This window comes from Temnothorax americanus, unplaced genomic scaffold (genome assembly GCF_048541705.1).
Source record: "Temnothorax americanus isolate GAGA-0224 unplaced genomic scaffold, ASM4854170v1 Scaffold4, whole genome shotgun sequence".
Lineage (NCBI taxonomy): Eukaryota > Metazoa > Arthropoda > Insecta > Hymenoptera > Formicidae > Temnothorax > Temnothorax americanus.
In genome coordinates, this window is record NW_027509547.1 from 2,962,719 (window position 1) to 2,984,421 (window position 21,703).

A 21,703-nucleotide genomic window follows, 5' to 3' on the forward strand; every position below is an offset into this window, starting at 1 on the left:
ATGTCGTACGTATATATTTTAATACTTGCTCAAAACTATTGAAATTGCTTCGTAACAGATATCTGACTCTATAGAAAACTCTAGAAAACTTATTGCAACTTTAAGTTGGCTACATCTGAACCAGTGACGATTTATACGTGTTTAATATATAGACAATTAATATAAATAACATAATGTACATTTGTATTCACCTTATCAGTGCTACGGTCAGCATCTGGTAATGTCGAGTACAACGAATTTTGCCGCGATCGAGAAACGTAACTTCGCGATTGCTACTACGCCGCGAACGTAGCTACTCCATTCCATAGCTCGCGCACGGGATTTCGGGTAAGAAACGAACATACATGGCACGGGTTTCAGGCGTTACCCTCGCATGTATATATGTACGTACATACGTACGTACGTACAATTCCTCGTTGGAGTCGTCCGGGACTCGCCTCGTATCGCCGAAAGCGTGCACGCGTTCACGAATACACACGTAAGTCACGTAACTCCGAATCATATTCCCTGGGTTGCGTTTGCCTGGCCTGCCTGCCTGCTTGCCGGCCGGCCGGCCGGCCGGCCGGGTTCGAAAAGTAAAACGGCGCGCTCGCGCGTATACGTGCACACGGTGCACACAGCGAGGCGCGCGCGAGCGCGAGAGAGACGCGGCGAGGAAACCAAAGGAAATGAGCGAGACGGCGGCAACGAGGTACCCGGCGGTCGCGCGACGGACGGAAAGACGCCACTTCGAGAAGGAGAGAGAGAGAGAGAGAGAGAGAAGGCACTCGGGCGTAGCAGAGAGCGACGTCGCGGGCGCGAGCGAGACGAGACGATTATCGCGGCCGCCGCGGTTTGGCGGTGTGTGCGCCGCGGCGCGGCCGACGGAGGTACGCGACAACGGCGCGCATCGATTGGCGCGCTAGCCGTGACCCCCACCATGATGCTTTCGCTTTCACCCAATGGGGCCTCACTTTCGCGCTCGCCCGCTCGCCCGCGTTCGGCGCCGCGGCAGCCGGCACGCTGTCGTCGCCCGGTCCCGGTCGCCGGCTTCTCTCGGTGTCTCAGTGTGACTGTGACTGGTGCACCCTACGTGTGAGCGAGCGTTTTTCGTGGCGTCGGCTGTGGGCTCGTCCGTCTCGTCTACGGGAGAGAGAGAGAGAGAAAGAGAGGCAGAAAGAGAAGGAAGACGAACGGGAAACGGTTTCGGAAGAGAAGGTGGAGTGAGGCGGCCTCGGTGACGACGTGCGACATCGCAGACTGTAAAAACCACGTTAACTCGCGTATCAATCGTTAAAAGTGTGTCGATTTAAATCGTCGCGGCGGTTCCGGCGTGAAACGCGACCGGCGACGTGTGTACGCGCGCGCGCGCGCGCGCTCCCTCGCGCTCGCCATCGGAAATTGCGTTGCACACCGGGGCGGCGCGGACGACGCGGTACGTACCGGCGCCGGTTGACCCTGACATTCGAGAGGCACTCGTCGTCTCGCGCGCGCAGGAGCGACATCGCGGTTGTTGTGTTCCGACTTGTCGACGGTGAACGAACGAACGAAGGAGCGAGGACGCGGGTGCACCGTTTTTGTGGATTCGGTACGAGACTTCTTTTATTTTTCTCTTCTCCGCGGCGCGTCGCGTCGCGTCGCGGTCTTAGCCCGCTGACCTTGACTCCGATGCGCCAGCGCGTCGACGGAAACGCCGAGGAACGTCAGCCCGTGTTCCGAGCGGTGTTCGCGCGCGGTGCGTTGCCGATCGCGCGACCGGCCGCGGCGGCGATTCTCGTTGTGACGCGCGACGCGACGAATGGACCCTGACTCTTCGGCGAGGCGGCGCCTTGATATCGCCGAGTCGAGCGAGCCGGTTGCTCTGTCGCTCGATCTCACGCCCCCTCGTCGTCGCATCTGTATCTATCGCGCGTGAGGTGTGCCGGCCGGAGATGAAGAAGTAGAAAAGGCAGACCTTAACGCGCGTGGCCATAACGAAGCGCGCGTTCCCTGCCGCGTCGACATCCGCGCGACTCTCGAGCGTATCGCGAGGACAACGTCACCCGTCGAGGAAGAAGAGCGACTTAGCGGAAGAGGCCAGCCGACCTTGACGTCGAGTCGAGTCTCTAGGGCGATCTATATGGCACCGCGGCGTCACGCCAACGGCGGCCACGGCGGCGGCGGTGGCGGCGGCGGCCTCGGCCTCCTGGAGAACGGGGGCGTCGGCGGCGTCGGCGGCGTCGGCGGCGTCGGCGGCGGCGGCGGCGGCATTGGCACCAACGATCCCATGGACAACCTGCTGGGCCCGAGCCAGACGACGCGCTGCTGCACTCCGACCGGCGAGTGCCTGCGCGGCGACACCCTCATCCGCCTAAACGCCCTGCACGACGCGGTCAAGGTCACCTGCAACAACGACAACTGCCCGGTCGGCCAATTCATGCATCGCGAGTGCTTCGACGCCTGGGAGCAGACGGTACTTACGTACCTGAAGAGCTGCGGCCGCGCTCGCAGCTGGTCCGAGCGTCAGCGTCACCAGAATCTCTGGACGAAGAAGGGCTACGATCTCGCGTTCAAGGCGTGCGGCTGCCGCTGCGGCCGCGGCCACCTGAAGAAGGACCTCGACTGGATGCCGCCCGGCCTCGGCAACGTCCCGGGCAATCGCCCCGACGAGAACGAGGCGAAGAAGAAGAAGCGACGTAACCGTCAGAACACCCGGCCGAGCCTGGCAGTTTCGGCCGGCCCGCCCAATCACGGCAACCACGTCGTCGCCGCGAACGGCCGCGGCACCAGCGAGGCCCAGATGATCGAGTCCGGTCGCGGCAGAGCCGGCTCCTTGTCGTCCAGCACCGGCTCCAGCTCGCCGCCGGCCACCAGCGAGCCCAGCGTCAGCCCTCTTCACCAGCCGCAGGCAATCGTGAAGAAGAAAAGTAAAGTCGACTTCTTCAGCGATCGCGCGAGGTGAGTTGATTTCCTCTATCGTTCTATTAGCCGATAATATCCAAGGGATGAGAAGGGGAGGAATCGATCGCAGAATTACAACGCACTTTGTTCAAACGTACCGTCATTATCTTCGCTGCGGCATCGACGAGATTAAGCAATTATTTACGTTCTTAACGCGTCTACTTGCCCGATAATTTCTCTTCGAAACGAAACACGCGAAGATGAATTGTTTTTGTAGAAAGACCTTGTCGCTTAAATACGAATTCTTGTAAATTTTGGAAACGTACCCGTCTGATATTTCATATCGTTCTCGCAATCGACTATTGGAGATCGTTGGTATAGGATTGCGAACGAAGGCTCTCCGAATATTTTTCGACAAAGACTGTGCGCGCATTGTGATAGAAACGATGCATCGAGCTCGTTTCACGCAAATCCCTCGAATGGGATCTCGCTAAGGAAAGAAAGGCCGAATCTTCGGATATAAGAATGATAGAACGCGTCGCGTCGCGGGCGCGGGCGCGCGGGAGTCGTTTTCCCGTCGAGACCTTCGTCGTTCGTCGCGTGTCGTTGTGTGGGTGTGTCTTCCGGGGAAAGACGACACCTTAAAGCAGACGCGTGACGCGTGAGAATGAAAACCGTGAAGACGCCGACGAAGCCTTTTGACGTGTGGATTTGTGAAAAAAATACAAAAACTGAGAAGCCACATAGGACAGATTGGAACGTAAAGAATGTGTGCAAAAAGAAAAGATCGCTCACGATATTTTAATGCTTATATGACGTAAAAACTGGGCGTGGCTAAGAACCGAAGTATTTCCTCTTGTGAATATTCAACGTTATTTTTTTTTATGGAAAGGCAAGTTTGTTACGACAACTCCTGTATAAATCACGAAATTCAGAAAATCCAGAATATTTTTAAATTCGCACGGTTATATCATTCTAAGCGCGGCCCACGAGAATAAATTTCGCCTCGCACACACACGAAAACATATATATCAGGTAAAATTGGTTTCGGTTTCGAGACTTGCTACTTGGTTCTTTCTTACATAATCGCGTCCCACCGAACCGCAGTTAATCCAGCCGTTTCTTTTATACGAGTTTGTCGCTCGCCGCGTTTTATGGTCTCCAAATATTTAGATAAAAGCGCACCGCGCGATTTCTGTCGCGGCAGATGGTGCCCAAACGATGGCGAAGAAGATTCTCGGAAGATGTGTTCGGTTCTCGGGACTAGGCGGAAGCCTTTAACGAGATGAAAAGAAGGGGAGGGAGGGTTAAAGGAGCGTCCTGCCGAAACTGTATGGTTGTTGATGTTCCACATCGTCATGCACATCGCGAACATTTGAATTTGCGTTAAAACATCTCGCGAAATCACGAAACGGCAAATGAAATTCGGCTTCTCATAGAGACAAATCGATTCTGATTCGCCGCCTCGTGAAATTCGACACCGGGGACTTTTCGGGAGAGGCAGAGATGAGGACAGAAACGACGCGCCGAACTTCGCAAATTCGATAGCGGTCCCAACCGCTGGTTAATTCGCTCTACTGACTTTTAATATTAATCATTGCCCGCTGGTTTCGCAAAAGAGCCGTGGAACCGGTTCACGCACTCATTGAGGTTCTGAAATATGCGGCGCGGCTCCGTGGCATTTTTTAAGAGCCTCTCAAAGAAAGGATCTTATTATTACAGGGTAGAAAGTTTAAAAAAATCAGAGTTTAAAGAATGTTCGAAACTAATCGGAACTTTGCTTCTTTGGACAAGAGCTCGCGTCTATGTTACGTTAATATGAATCTTGCGCGCTTTTTTTGTACTGAAATCTTAAATTTGACAAACTTAAGCGTAAAACTTTTAAGACGTTGCACCGCCGAGGCGCATCATAAACTCAGCAAATTGTTCAGACGACTGGCGTGCCTTTATTAACATTTTATGACGTTCCATCGTATACCGCGATTATCGAGCAGTTTCTTTGTTCAGTTCGCGATAGCGGTTTGTATCGAAAGAGATCGTGCGCCAATTCCGAGTCGATCCACAAGACTATAGTGTTCGTAAGATTTTAAACATAGATTGTATTTTGACTGCTTTTGACGTCACACATACGCACGCGAGACGCAACACAGTTAAAAATCGTAATACATGTTTTTCTTTTCGTTGACGGGACGATTTATATTTCGGCGGTGTGTATTTTGCACGATGGAAATAAAAAGAGCGAGTGTCGTCGGAGGGAGGAAACGCAGGCGAGAGTCGACGTTCGCGTCCGCGCGTCGTAAAAGCAACTCTCCGGGCGCGCGTTCGAGAGGACATGAATGAACGCCGCTGGTCTGTTTTCTCGTCGCGCGTAGGTCGCTCTCTATAGACCGATGTCGGGCATGGTGTTGCCGCGCTACGTGCGTACGTGCCTCCGTGCACGCGTATTAGGTTGCTCTAGACCTCCGGTGAGAGAGCGAGAAGACGAAGGGCAGCGGGAGCGAGAGAGCCACCACGACGATTACGACAGCGCTCCACCCATAGTACGCGCGCGCTCTTCGGCGCCTCTGTGTGTGTGCGCGCGCGCATGCATGTGTGCATCCTATATATAGATGCAGCCTTGGAAACCTGTCCTATTTCTGTTTATGTGTACCTCCTCCAGTTCGACGGGTCGGGAACCCTCCTGGGCCCTGATGCTTCGCCGCGTTCTACGACGCCGAATTTTTCCAGACTTCTCTGACCTACGCTGTCTATTTGCTCGATTGAGAGCTCGCTCGTGATGAACGCGATTTATCTTGCTAAGCGCCGCTTCGCAAGATAATTCGCAGATAAGAAAGCGTGATAAATAACTCAGGATATAGTTGAAAAACATTTTCTCTTTTTTGAGAAAGCTATATAATTGCAGTTCTTTAAAAAATCTTTGAGAGTCGATCATTTTTTATTTTATAAAATTGTCATTTCAGATTCGTTCGCTATTTTTAAGTACTGTTATTAAGCTCGAAAAAAACAATAAAGTCTATAATATGTAAATCTAAAGTTAATGCTAATTCTATATTGTTAAGACTCTTTTGAGTTTATAACAAGGATAAATGCATTATAATTATTAAAAGCATTATATCTTATTATATCGTTTGAATTTATTTAAGTTTTTTCGAACACACACAACGGCTAGCAAGATATCTTCAGACCCTCTCCGCATTCTCGGTTTCGTTTTCGTTTCGGGCGCGATCGGGCGGTACCCTTGAGGCGGGTGCACATGTACCGAGATGCAACGGCGAGTTTAGGCCGCTCAGGCACGAGTAGGGCGGCTGGGACCCGTTGGAGCTTGTTGTGTGTACGTTTGTGCGTGCGTGCGTGTGTGATGCGTGCGCGTATGCACAAAGCGATTGCTAACGTTGGGAAAGAGGGAGAAGAAGACGAAAGAGAGGAGGGGAGGAGGGAGGATGCTCGTAACCTTGACCGTGGCCACCTTCTCAGGGCCACCGAGCGAGGAGGAGTCTGAACGCTCTAGCAGCTCCCAAGGCCAACGGCATGGAATCACGCCACTACGATTTAAAGAGGTAGAGAGCGTCGAGAGGATGCTGCTAAAAACCTGCACCCGCGGTTGCCCGTGCAGCTTTTCGCGCAACATATCGAAAAAATCTCGGTTAACTTCTGGTGTTACGATCAAATATTGCTTATTCTTTTGATATCTCGACCGATGTCTCTTACTTTTTTGCGGCTCTCTTTAAGGCTTATCCGTGTTTTAATTTCGATTAACACATTTCCAAAGGTTGCAATTATTTCTTTTTTTAGATTTTCGATTTTTTGCGACATTCCTTGGCAGAGAATTTCCTCTCGAAAAATAACTTGATTCTGTTACAATTTTTATAAGGCGGCTTAAATAGATGATAATTAGTCTTTTAGATATAATGTAATAGATATTTTTAGATTATTTTATTGTATATATTTTATTATCTTATTGAATTTTTTAAGCAATGACTTCGCCCATTTTAAGTTTTTCTCTTGCTCACACTTTGAAACAGGAAAGTAGATAATACGAAAGTAAATAACAGTGTCAGTGCTGTTCTGGCACATTTAACGCTCTTATTTCCAATATAATTACGTCGTTAGTGCTGAGACGTAAAACTTATCGAGGCCGCGAATTTTCCGCACGAATTTCCTTTGTTCCGGACTCTTTGTCCTCCTGACACATTCACCGCGTTTTACATTCTACGATTAAAAGGAGAAGATGCGAATGAAGCTGAAGAATTAATTCACACCTACGAACGTGCACAGAAAACTCGAGATTCTTATTGTTATAGTGTTACGTAGTAGTTCCGTGCAACTATGAGCTCACCTTTATTCTGAATCTTGTGGGTGGTGGCCGTAGCATGAATCTCGACCCGAGAGCCACGATACGATATCGCGGACGGTGCGGATGTTGATCACGAATTCTGAGGATCGTTACGTGTTAAACGCAACGCGAGGGAGAGGGGTGTGAAAACCACCGCCCCTTCCGTTCATCGCGCAATATAGCAACAGAGGGCGGTTATTCTCGGGAACGTTGCGTCCGTTTATGCCGCGCGTATGATAGCGATTTCCCCTCTTTTTTTCCTCTCCTTTTTGCGAACTTTCGTTCGCCTCCTCTCTTCGTCGCGACTGTTACGGACGTCTTTGGAAGAGACCAGCGTGCGGATCTATAAATTTCCGCTGTTGCTGTGGCGCGCGACGAGCTTACCGAGGGCTCGGATTTTAACTGGGAATAAATCGCGAAACGCTCCATTCACGGCCATTCGTAGATGTTCGCTATACTCTCGGAAAAACATGCCGCGAATGTTTTTCTCGTGCGACATCTTTCATGCGTTAATATTTATTGGGAGGGCGTACCGGACAATTTTTTGCGGGCTTATAAATTTTATCTTTATTTCGTTTCTCTTCTTTGCCGTTGCGCTCGACATATCTAGACATTACGGAGATGCATGAACGCTCGCAGAACTATTAAGAGAATCGTGGGGTTCTAATAGCTTGAGCGAGTTACTGTAAGTATATAGAGAAATCGCTGTTATACACAGAGGAGGATTAATCCTTCGAAATTGATTTAATACTCGATTTAATAGGATTCTTTGAAAGAATAAAAGAAAGAAATGAGAGAACACACACAAAGATATTAAAATTGGAATAAATCTTCATAAACATTTACCATTGATTCCGATCTAATCTGTGCGCGCTCGCGCGTACTTGTTTTCCATTTCGAGCATTCGCGTTCCACATACTACGAAGTTTCTCCGACAAAGCGTGCATTGAATTTGTAAGTACGCATGAAACGCGTTGCGGAAAAAATTGACAGGGATAATATCGTAAATTTATACGGTGCATTTATATCGCGCGACGTTAGGCGTGTATAAACTTTCTCAGGAATACGGGTCTAGGTTTACGATAACGATAAGGTATCTCAAATTGCGGCCGTGGCAGTTAAATCTGGATAGTGAGGTGAGTAAGGGATTGCACTTCTCGGAAAAACGCGTGACCGATAATTTTTAGATAATTCTTTGCTATGTGGAATTACTACATTTACGCCATACGATTATATTCGTTCCGGCATTCTCCATGGTTTTGTACACGGGGGAATACGTTTATTTTTTCAACACAGATATGCGCTAATTGTGGTCACATCCGCACGAATTTAACCAAAGTTATATATTCGAAATATTGCACGTTACATTTGCATTTCAAATGTTCGATCAATTAGTCCCGTTATACCATTTGCATCATCCGAAAGTGAGTGGCAGGCGAAGAGGTAGTCAAATTGCAGGGCTGTTGATCGCATGCGCGTGATCGTGATTAATCTGTCTATAATTGCAAGCTTGGAGCGGACGCGTATGGATTAACACTCACCGATTGCGCTCCACAAACGAATTGCTCGTTCGCATCGCGCGTGTACACGTTACGAACGCTGATAATCGTTTGTATGCGATCACGTCCATGCAATTTGCAGCGATATATCAAACGTATCGATTTCAATGAGCGCCATTAAAACACTTATACAAAACAGATAAAGAACCCTAAAAAAAATTTCAAATAAAATCGCAAATTTGTATTCTCATTTAGCTGCAGCTTCACTTTTAGTTGTTAAACGCGGCCTAAATTTGATTTCAAACTTTATTTATGAAGTATGTCGACATACTAATTACATAATTAGGATGTTATTAAGATCAAATCTTCCACACAAGCCAAGGGATTCAATGAAACTGATGTAATTTTTAATATAATGCTACAGTTTTCGCGTCGAATATTTCTAAGAAAAAGCGCCATATGCGCTCATAATCGCATCCGCCTGCAGCGGAGACGACATCTCCTGTAAAGAATCGCAAAGTAATGGTGGAAGTAAGCCGACGGACGGGGCGCAGGGGAATCGAGAGAGGAGCGACGAGTTTGGGGATTGACCCTGAACCCCGACCCTGAGGCCGAGAAACGCCCCAAGGATGCCTTAAAGACGACGGGGCGAGATGTTCCTCCCTCTCGCGCGCGCATTTCTTTTTGAAAAGGTGGAAGTTGCTTTTAATTAAATTCCCTCCGAGGGGATACACTCTCCCGCTCCTCGTCTCGTTATCAAATCCAACAGGATTCTCGCGTTATTATCGGTCGCACTTTTTTTTTCTTTTTTTCTGAATAAGACATTCCGGGCACGCCGGCTGGGGCTCCTGGATGTGCCAATTATTAAAGAAAAGCAGCGCGACACTAACGATAGCCGACAGGACAACATCGATATTCCGTCGAAATATCGATAATTAAGTTGAAAATATCGATACTGCTTCAGCAATTTATCATTAATATATTATACCGATGTGTTACATAGCTTTTCTTAAAGATATTACTATTATTTTCTTCTCCGTACGTATCTCAAGCTTTCATATCGTATTCAATTTTGTGTAATATAAAATATGAAGTATATGAAGAAATTAAATATTCCTCGGAGATATTTTCTTACAACAATAGAAGAAAATGATTATGAGAATATCGATATTACGGAAGGTCGCCGCCTCGAAGTACAAAGCGACAGTTGTGCACAAAGCGCTGCGCGAGAGGAAAAAGTTTCTTTTTCCATCTTTATTCTTGCAGATAGCGCGCAAGAAGTAATTTCCATACGGCGCGAGTTGAAATTACTTTTTGTTAAACGAGGACGCGTTTGTGTTCTTCACTATTTTCACGTAGGTATAAAAGACGCAAGTTTATAAAAGGATTAGACTTCATTACATCCAGCACCACCCGCGGTCACTGTCGCAAAGTTGAAACTTTTATCCCTCTCTCAGCGTATCGCGTTAATAATAACGGCAGTTTATTAAAAGCTCATGTTTTGTTAAACAATCTCAGCTCGACGAGAAAATTTAATATAAAAAGCTGAGATGAGAAATTTAATGGACGCTTCTTTTGATATAAAAAAAAAAAAACATCTTCACGACTCGCGACTCAGAACTTTCGTCAGAACAATTTTTCAGACAATTTTTCAGTACTCGATACTAGCTATTGATATTTGTCATTAGAGGAAGTTGAACGAAACGTTCGACAAGTGACATAATATATACTAGATGTTTTTTTCGGCGTGTGAGATAATCGACACGAAGGTCGGGATAATAATGAACTCTGTCAACGATTCTCGGAGCAAAGGCTCGTGACAAGGCGCGGTAATTAGAGTCAAAAATTAATTCGGTTTCGCATTCAGCTCGCGGACTTGCAAGGCGCCGAACGGCCTTCACACGTTGACCCAAACATAGGCGTTTCTCGCGCGCGCTCACGTTTGCACGCACGCTTATATGGCATTCGTCGCATTCGTAACGAGCTGTTTGCCAAATTCATGCAAATATGTATGGGTCGTACGAGACGGTTGTGGAGGAAACGGGCGAGGAGGAGGCAAGGGGTGAGGGAGATAGGAGCATATAGCGCCTCGCCTACTCGTACGTCATTAACATTCATGAACTGCAGGCGAGCCGATTCTGTCCTCCTTCCTCACCTTTGTATTTCTTCCGTCCATTTCTTCGCGCGGTTTCCTACCGTTCCGGCGTAGTTTTTCGCGAAGGCGAAATTTTATCGCGCCGACGAGCTCGCTTGCATATTGAAAGCCCGCAATGAGGTCGCCATGAATACAAATCGCGTTAGAAAAATTTAAGTTATATTTGGGCACAATAGATGCAGTCGTCGATGCGTCGTGACTCGTCGACGATTGCGCGAGTGAAGATAATATTGTTTCCGACACAGTTCCTGTTTTTTTTTTTTTTGCGTAACCTGATTCAACCCGACCTCGCTGACGTTAGTTTTATATGCAAAATGTGGAGAAAAATATATTCATTTACAGCGCGAAATACGATGAATTAAATTAAATTCATGTTTATTTCTTTTTAGAAATGCGTTTAAACAGAGGTAAATTCATGATAACACATAAATATTTAAAGAGTTGCTGCAAAGCAACTTTCTTTGCTTATATGATAATTACCATGAAAATACACATTATCCATTGTAGTTAAATTAAATTAAATTTAGTTAAATTTAATTTAATTTAATTTGTTGAGAAAAAATGTATTCAAGCAACATTAATATGCATGCTGCGCCATTTTACGATCTTGTGTGCTTGAAAGTTTCTCAGATACGGAAGTTAAACGTATTCCCGCCTATACTCGGGGGGAATTAAATTTCTGTTAGAATTCCAGAGGCGATAAGGTTCTCAAGGTAATAAGCCGAATAGCCATCGTGCGCATCCCTCGGCGGAAGAGTTTTACGCGCTCGACTTTCGGGGACGGTGATTACTTAAAAATTACATCCCTCGGACGAGTTTAATTACGTTAGGCTTGTCCGACGTGTGACGGGCGGCATTTCGGCGGAAACGGTGTCGCGTTTTCGGTCGGTTTGCCGAATTGCGGCAATTAAGGAAATTGCGTTTCTCCGCTGTGAGGCGCGCTTGTCGAAACTTTTCGACCTCGGCTTAATTAACGGACGAAAGAGGGACAGAGAGGTCAGACTTGAGAACGTCTTCAATTGCACTGTAATGTTAACGCGAGCTGAATTTTTTATAGTTGACCGAAAATTATCGCATGACCTTATTCTTAATTGTACAATTATATCTGTGGCGATGAACAATGCATCTTTAATTAAAATAAACATTAATGTACTCGTCAGCATTTTAAACATGAAAAACTTCGGTGGAACAAAGAGTAGTTACAATAAAAATTGTAGTTGAAGATAAATATTTAATGCTAATTCGTCTATCTAATTCTGAGTATAATATGAAAATCTAATATCGATATGATATAAGAATGAAGCTGAGTTATGTTCCGCTGTAGATATAATTTCACGGGTTATTATTGAATGTGATAAATGGGGAATATGAATATAGATTAAAGTCAAGTAGATATTTTATGCATTGTGATCGATACCCACAGAAATAGTTTTTGGATTGGCAAGGCTACCCAACGTTATAACAATCTTTTTTTTCGACGATCATAATTCGTGCCGATCCACGTGACTCGATCCGAGCTCGAATTTCTCATGGAAGATTGCTCCGAACCCTCTCATTGTCTCGACAGAAACAGAGAGAGGCTTCGCGGTATTATAACGTTACATGAGCGTGTTACGGAATACGTAATTCGATGCCAGAATATCCTGTTCACATAAGTTAGTAAGGATACTTTGAATATGTGTCAAAAGGCAGCCGCCTTCACATTGCGATATTATTATCTTAACTTATATGAACATCGAATACGTTAAGAACGTCAAAACTTTTCGTTTCGCTGACTCAGGAATATCGCAGTAGTTAATAAGCACGATATTTTTCTAAAATCTAGTTAGACAGAGAAAAAACGGCCTTTAATCTTTTCAATATAAAATATGTTGTCCAGATACTCTTTACATTGGATTCTAAAAGGTCATCAATTTTTATCAATGCGTTATAGTTTATTGAATATTATAATTGAATAATATCGAAATCACCTTCATCAAAATTCATAGAATATAGCAAGTGACATTAAGAACTTTTAAATTCAGGACACTGATCTTGATTTATGAATCGATTCAAATTGCTAAATTGTCGTAAAACGAAAATAACATCAATTGCGCAAGTATCACATACATGGTAATTGAACCGGGGAATCCCCGGGCGAATACAGATTCACGTGTCGCCACTTCTAACAATCGCAGCGGAATATATTGCGTCGGAAGCAACGAACACGTCACTTCCGTTTCTCCGGGAGGGGAAGCAGACGATCTATATTCCAAAGCTTCTTCGATGGCGCGAAGATGTTCTCCCGCAGGAACCACTCCCGACTCCGGTTCCGGTTAAATCTCAATCTTGCGCTCCCTCTTTCTCCACTCCTTCTCCATCTGTGCTTTTTCGCGATTTCTTTATATACCCTTTTTTCGAAATGCTCCGCCGACTAAATCGCCAGCCTAAAACGCCAGCCACGCAGCCTGCCAGTTCGTCCTGGCAGTGCCCGGATCCTTATTTACGCGATCCCGTTATCTTTGGCCGCCCGCGCCCTCATCTTTCTCCCCTCTCCGCCGTCTTCCGTTTCTCTCGCTCTGCTGTCCGTTTCATCGGATTCCTCGAAGGCGAGAGTTAAGGAGGACGAGGAGAACCAGACGAGAAAGATTCGCCACCGCGCCTCCTCTCGCATTCGTACGTGTATATTCTACGCACGAGAGTGTGTAAATTATTACAGGCCCGGAGGTGGTTTATTGCTAATTGGTTTGTTAACGTCGTGTTCGCTTTGCTCGAGAAGAAGAGAGAGGGAGAGAGAAAGACGCAACTCGCATTTTCCTCGCGTGCACGATACACTCGTTTGGCGCTCGCATTCAATTTGTGGGTATGCGCCTCGGAAAATAGGGGAAACTTTTACCAGCCACATTTAATTATAGCGAAAACGTTTCTCCCTCCTCTCCTTTTCTCTCTCTTTTTCTCTCTCTCTCTCTCTCTCTCTCTTTCTCTCTCTCTCTCTCTCTCTCTCTCTCTCTCTCTCTCTCTCTCTCTCTCTCTCTCTCTCTCTCTCTCATCTCTTTACCTCTCGTCTACGGCATGTACCATAACATATGGATATGTGATATGAAGCGCCTCGCGTGCTTCATTGTTTATATTTGATGCTTGATAATACGTTTCGCAATAATTTGTTAAATAATTATAGCCTACCGCGGCTCGAATGTATTTTCCAAGTACGCGCGTCGAGAAAAACAACCGAGAGAAAAATTTACCAGCTAGAATTAATTGTGATAATGATATCTCTTGCTTTTTTTTTCTCTTGTTTCTATTGTTATAATCTAACATGCTATATTTCTTCTAAAATCTAATATATTATTAGACAAATGTGTAAATGTTCAGTTACATGTTCATCGCGTGCGTAATAGAGATTAAGTTGGAGTGCAATGTTTGCACTTGATACATACTCGATATATTCTGTGTGCATTTTTAGCGTGCATTTTTTTCAATTAATGCGAGAGAGCAATTCGTCGAACATAAAATTTCAAAGTTTTTGACAGCAAATAATTAAAATATAAATTTGAAATATCCCAATTAAAAAATTCCGTAATTAGTCTGTTAAGGTTTTACAATCTACATTATTCTCAATGATATCCGCTCGGAAAGAGGTGCAAACTAATGAAAATTTCAGACATTCGAAATGAAATGTAACTACGGAGCTCTTAGAGTCCGCTTGTGTCTCTGCCTCTTGAAAATCTGGCGGGAATTCGTGCTTTCTGGAGCACGTGAGCATATAATCCTCGAGAGTTCCCTGCGCTGTATAACTGTGTGGCGGGTCGAGGGGGGGGGATTAACCTTTAGAGTTCTCAGGTAATCCTCTCTCTTTGGCGAGATTCATTCGGGGGGTCCGTTATCGCGTCGGGGATAAGTCCGCTTACAAGGACCTCCTTACACGATCGTTCGACTTCCTTTTTCTCACGCGCGTACGTGTCCTGGCGAGGAGAAAAAAGCTCCTTATCCGCCGGCTCTATTTCGGTTTATTGGATGGCTCTCGTTCTCGACGTCGCTCCGATTCTCTTTCCAACTGCAACTACCATCGATACTCGGCTGCGGGTATTCGTAATATCATTTTCTCAATCTGGCCAAATCTAACAATAAGTGAACGAATTCTTGCGATTTCGCCTGTCGTAAGATCAAATCACAAAATTTCAAGCTAAAATTCGTTTTACAGAAATATATAGCCTTATAATCATAAATTTTATTGTAAAATACATTATATAAGATCCGCCACGTAAAGCGATATATTTTTTATTCTCGTAATCAAATGTCAGGTTTATTAACTGATAACCTTGTACACAAGCACCGACGATTTCTGCTTTGCGTATAACTAACTGGCTGCATACCACCACGCACGCAGTCTCCCACGATTGTCGCGTCCGCTTTTCTCCCTCGATTCACCCCGGTGACATTTTCGGTGACGAGTCAGTCGAGTACGCGTCGCACAAAGCAATAATGCAACAATCCAGCGACGGTCTCTTTCGAGGGGGCGGGAGAAAGGGAAGGAGGGACGAGAGCGCGCGTTCCTGAACATGACACTCGAAATCGCACCCTTTCAGGCATCGTCCAACCAGGCTCTCGCTATCGACGGTGTGCCGTTGACATTGACCCTCAAAGACGGCTCGTGTCGGCGACAAAAGCCTCGCTTCGGCATCCCGGACGGGATTTAACGAAACACAGCGAGGAGCGAGAGGGAGATTGGAGAGCAGTTGGTTCGCTATGTTTGCGGACATACGTTTGACGGATCTCTTCCCTTCTCACCCTCCATAGTATATAAACAGTTCTAGTCAATACTTTGCGCGACGTTTACTCCCGATATCACAGCTGAGATATTCTACCTTCGATAATTCGATAGCCGCGAGAGATGGTTTTATGTACACACAACACACAAGATCACGCGACGATATATCGTGAGGTTAAGACGGAGCGATTTGGCAACAAAAAAAGAGAAGGAAAATATGTTACGGCTGATATCGAACTTGTTCGAAACTTGTAGGCACGTGTTACTGCCGCGTCGCGGTACAATAGCGAACTGAAAGTAATATCTTGGTAGGTATTATTCCGATATCTTACATCTGCTCCCGGTGATGAAAGACATTTATACGCGTTTAAAATACAAATTAATATCGCCTAATGTAATTCGCGTGTAAATTGTTTTCGATAGTCGACGGGATTGATTCTCGTATCCTTCGCGATGATAGAGAGCCTTTGTAACGCGAATTAATGAATATCTTGCCTAGATTAGACGCGACAACAACTCGCAAATCGAGAGTCCCCGCCTCTCGATCGTCCTCGTTTTAATTAACGAACGCTGCGAAGCTCGGCAGCGGCTACTGCTTTCACGCTCAGATCGAACGCGCGGCATTAGCATACAATTAAATCGGGAACATGCAGGCACTCTCGCGGACGAATGCACCGCGGGGGGATTCTGCATCATGATTCGACGCACGTAACCGACAACCGGCGGCCATCAATGTCTTCTCGTGGCTGTCATCCGTGAAGCTTGTTCTTCTTCGCCGCGCGAGCATCCTCGTCTTATCGTCGTTCTGCTGTGTTTATGCCGTCTATTAATAGACGGAAATCGCATCGCGCCGCCGGAAGAACCGGTCCCCGATTCTTTTGGTTCTGGTCTTGTATCCCAGTGTTTTTTTTTAGAACAGAAACTATTTTATATGAAGATTTTTTGGCCCGTATTCTCAGCTCGCTTTTATTTCTGAGACGCTTAATATGGTTCACGTTACATATACTATAGCATTTCAGAAATAAAAGCGCGCTTTTATCGATAAAAGTGAGCCGAGAATACGAGCCTTTTTATCTTGGGCAAAAAAAGTCGTATATTATATTTATATTCTATAAAAATAACGCGTGTGTGATCGGGCGTGTTTATGTAACGCGAAATAATATTTAAAAACCAGTTTCGGTTAATAGCAGCTGAAGAAATAAAAAGACCACAAAAACAAAATTGCATTCTGAATACATTTAAGATGGGCGCCTTCAGATAGGACGAGCGTTAAAGGAATGGCGGTACAGACTTAACTGCGCATGTTTTTTGAAAAATGTACGACGTTTATTTCTTTATTTTGCATTACCGGTCTCTGTCTTCGGTATTTCGGAGATATGTGCCATATTTCTTTTCTCGTTCTTGGTTATCGTGACAGAGCGCCCATATGTGGGAAAGAAACTCGCGGCATCGAGAATACGTTTACCTTGTTCGCGTAAAGTAAGTTTCTTAGGATGGGTTAAGTGCTAAAGAAGCAGCCTGTACAAATTTTCACGCGACATCGACTGGCTGGAGAGAACCACAAGCAGCGGGGAACGGTCGGTCGGTCGGACGGTCCATTGTGTGTGCTTAGCCGTACCGTCGTTTCCATTATCGTTGCCCGACTCATTAACGCACACCTGCGACCCGCTTTAGGGGGATCTAAGTCGTGTGAGCTGCAAAAGATTCCTTTTCATCGTGCCACGTAGACGGGGCACGTACAAGAGGCGCGATGTTCGTCGTCTTCGTCGTCGTCGTCGTCGTCGTCATCATCGTCGTCGCTATTCGTAGAAATTGCACGTGGCAGCTGGCTAGCCTCCGTCTTTAGCAAGATCCTCACGTGCTTCGTAAGTAATTCGTGAAGCGAATTCAGGAGTCTCATCCGCGCAGCTCAAGGACATCGCGGGGACGCAAGACACCGAATCTATACACGTTCGATCCTCTCCTCGCTGACGCTATCTCATTACCCGACAATCCCTTATGGACGCTTTCGGATTACCGATAACCATCCGCGTGGCCCGTTCCATTCCTCCCTCTCGCGTTGACAACAAAGTTTGCGCGTGCTTTGATCTCGGTAATTCGAAACACCTCGTCAATCCGCGCACGAGTTTGCCGGCTGACAAAGATGGACGTGTGAATGGGGTACGTTTTGTGCCGCAGGTAGATTTCACGGATTATAGGCAACCAACTTTTTACTCGAAACATTACAATTTTATTCTAGCAGAAAAAAAGAAAAGAAATATTTTTATAATCAAAAGCAACGTACGTCAAAACGTTTTAATTAGAGAAGTCTAAAAAAGGAACTTATCTTATTTATGAAAATGAGATTGACTGATTTAGAATATTATGCAACATTAGCAAATGCATATGCGAGCTTTTTATATGTCATGTAATTTCCAAAATTATAATACTGAAAAAATTCTTGATTTTTACTCCGGCAGCTTATTGCACAAGTTTTATAAACAGAGAGGATTAATCATGCCGTTACTTTTTAATAGAGCTGATAATAAGGTAATTATACGATTTTTTGCTTCATATTTCTTTAGCAGGTATTTTCACGCTTTAAATTATACTTCTCGATTGAGTGATTAAGAGTTTTTTAAAACTACATTTCTATTACATCTCTTACAATCAAATTTTCTTTACCGAACAATCCGTACATAAACGACGCATTAATCTTTCCCGTCTTAACACTGTGAATCAACGATGCTCGCTTTACTCGCTTGTCAGGAAGATAAGTATAATTTTATCCCGCTCGGCTCTTGAATATTAACGAGTTCGCAGAATTTATCTCCATCCTTGGAGATCTTCGGCGAAGTCTTATCGGGTTAGCTTCTTCGCGGTCGCGCGAGGTCTTTATTTACCGCGTGGCTTTGCATTCCGGCACGAGTAACACGGTCCGATTCACACACACGCAGCATAGACACGCTCAGTGTCCACGAAAAAATGCACTCACACATGTGTACGCGAATGTATCATGACTATGAGTATGTTATTTGCGACACGCCCAGTGGCGCTTAGTTTCACTCGCGCGACCATTGGCTGATGTGTATATCGCGCATCAGTTATGCACATGCGTGTGTGTATACACGTGAGCGTACGTGTGAGATGCCGGTGACGGAAGGGCATCTCGCGAGCACGTTATCGCCTAACTGCGCAAAAATGCGATAAAGCCTCTAGCAAGAAAAAATATCATCGAACCACACAACTCCATGCTTCGCTCAGTTTTATATTCGCTTCTGTCATTTTCGCCTTTTTTTTAGAACTTTACGCTCGTAAATAACGGCTGGTGTAAGCGCGTGGCGAGGCGCGTGGTAAACAAGATGACGCGTACTTGAAAAAATGCCTGTACAGATTGCCCCGAAACTATCGCCTTTCCATTAAATTACCGATGCGATGCTGGGAAGGAATTGGACCGGATTTGAAATGTAGAGCCGCTTATTGTTATATGAAAAATACAATTTTGCTTGAACAGGAGATATTTTCTTGCTATGGTGGTCTAATTAAGTTGCCCGAGTATCTATCGATAAACACTTCAAATCGAGGGGTAACTCACTCTAAAATCAGCGAGACAACGTTCAGCGTTATTTAGACGTTGTGCTCTGTTTTTTCGATATCGGTGACGCTAAAGTAAGGAATTTGTCTTATGAGTCTGTTAGAATAGCATCAATGCAATAGGCGATCGTTATTCTTAACGTCGGAGTTACTATATATTTCTTGTAAGCTAGCGATAAGCTCGTCGTCGCTAGCAGCGCTAAAAGAGCCTAGTCCAGTAGCTTCTCGGATGATTTTTTTCTTACCAACTAAGAGCCGTCCCTTACAGGTTCGTTAACACCTCGATGTTGACGTTAATCGAATCTTTCTTCTTCCGTATGTCTATATTTATACCTTGGTTTATATACAAAAAGTTTATGCTCTCTCTCTGTCTCTCTCTCTGTCTCTCTCTCTCTCTCTCTCTCTATATATATATATATATATATATATATATATATATATATTCGGGCGCTTAATATTATGAAGGTATAATCTATTTTATTGTTATACACTCAATTTTAATGTATTTAATAATCAACCCCTTTCAGTTAATGAAACGCATATTTTTATTTTATTTTATATATATTTGGTTTAAAATAAAAATATGCGTTTCATTAACTGAAAGGGGTTGATTATTAAATACATTAAAATTGAGTGTATAACAATAAAATAGATTATACCTTCATAATATTAAGCGCCCGAATATATTTATGATTCAAGTGTAACGCTACTTATTTACGATTAAAAGAAAAACAATAACCAATCAATGAAGAATCATGAAGAATAATCATTTATTTTTATGACAGTTGCATTTGGGCTTCATCAATTTTTCGATTTGTAAGTTAATATGTTACAGGCAATTGGATCTCGAGGGATTTTTTTTTAAATATAGTCGTGTAAGTCGAATTAATTAAGTTTTATTCAATTTTCTGGAATTTTTCATCAAATCTATGTCCAATTTTTAGATTTTTTATTTTAATCATTTTTGAGTGGATTTTTCTGGAACTTTTAATTTCCGTTTTCTTTTGAGAAATTTAATGTCTAAGTTTTTTATTAATTTTATTCGATTGAAATGAATTTCGAAAACTAACGGATTCCAAATTTATTATAAATGAATTTCTTGGAAATTCGAAGAATTTTAAATATACGTAATTTGTATGCAATATTGGCAATTGTAATTGATTGTTATTTTTAAATTAAAGTTTGGACATTTCATGTCAATAATTTATAATTTTGTATTTAAATTATAATTTCAATTATAATTTAATTCCAAAATTATAAATTCTCTCTGTACAACGAAGAAAACATTATTCCTTCTTCCAAGAAAACACTTAAGACTTATTTTGAGTAGACAAGTATATTCTCTGTATAATGTAATGACACTTATAACAAATTATAGGTAGAAAAGTATTTTTTTTTCTTTTTACAATGTAGAAACATAGAACAATCTGTAAAACATCTAGTAACACAGTCTAGTATTTCAATATTGCAACGTTCCTCTTTCGTTTCGTATTTACAATAAACGTTGTTTATATTGCACGATACTAGACCCTGACACGTTGGCTGCGTTCGGTTTGGGCGCTCACGTGCTATAAGCATCGCTCTATCTTCGTTTGATATTCGATGTGCAACGAAGATAGAATGATACTTACAGCGCGTGAGCGCCCAAACCGAACGTAGCCAACATATTCCGAGTTTACCCGACTCGTCACGAAGAGTAAGACTGTACGCTGTACAGTAAGCGATCGAATGCTATTTTTCCTTATTCGATGCTTATCCCATGGTTATTTCTCTTCGCGGCGCGTTGCGTATGACTACGCTTGTGATTTCTTTCCTTAGCTATTGATTTTAATTTATTTTATTCGTATGCGAATGATTTCATTTTATAGAATAAGAAACTTATGTTATACATAATAAAAAAATTGTACGGGCAGTTACACTGCGTTAAGCAGAATAAAGCTGCGCTTATTTTAACAACATCTACCGATTTTTTATTTTGAAAAATCATGATTTTAGAGTGATTTACCCCTCGCTTCAAATGATAGCATTTCAATCTCTATCTTGTTTGTAGACAAAGTCACGTACTCATACTCTGCACTTATCCTCGAATATAACACTCAGTTAGCGATAACAAAGATTTCTTTTATACAGTTGTATGAGATAAAAATAATATCGGGCGATCATCTGTTACTAAGTTATGTATTTGAATTCGAGAATATTTTTAGTTACGACACATATACAAGCCAGCGAATTACATACGTTCTAGATTTCACACAAATATATAGAGATCATGGATATAAATGGAAGACAAGCTACAATAATACAAAGTTAACCTTGTTTTTCGCGCGTTTTAAAATTCAAACAGAAAATTCGCAATTTTATGGCTGTGGCTGCATTCAGGCAAACATGGATCATCGAATCTATCACAACGCGACAAAGTGAGATAAATGTAGAAAAACACATTAATAATATATCTGTATAAATCTAAATTTGATGATCTAATAGAAGTTTCCTGTTTCTATAAAAATATTCTATCAATTTTCAATATGCGTCACTAA

General features: G+C 43.9%; 1 protein-coding gene and 1 long non-coding RNA gene across 4 annotated transcripts in view; one reads left to right on the top strand and one right to left on the bottom strand.

The window, feature by feature from the left end:
- Positions 1-861, bottom strand: part of LOC143902601 (uncharacterized) — a 113,995-nt gene extending 113,134 nt beyond the window's left edge. For both annotated transcript variants that reach the window (XR_013258432.1, XR_013258431.1), the window contains exon 1: positions 192-861. This is a non-coding gene — a long non-coding RNA (uncharacterized LOC143902601). The remainder of the gene's footprint in view (positions 1-191) is intronic.
- A 177-nt stretch (positions 862-1,038) lies between these two features.
- Heca (hdc homolog, cell cycle regulator) overlaps positions 1,039-21,703 on the top strand; it is a 152,900-nt gene continuing 132,235 nt past the window's right edge. For both annotated transcript variants that reach the window (XR_013258428.1, XM_077415649.1), the window contains exon 1: positions 1,039-2,916. Coding sequence is in view for 1 of the 2 variants with exons in the window: in XM_077415649.1 (XP_077271775.1) it covers positions 2,099-2,916 (818 nt within the window). In the remaining variant the exon portion in view is untranslated. The remainder of the gene's footprint in view (positions 2,917-21,703) is intronic.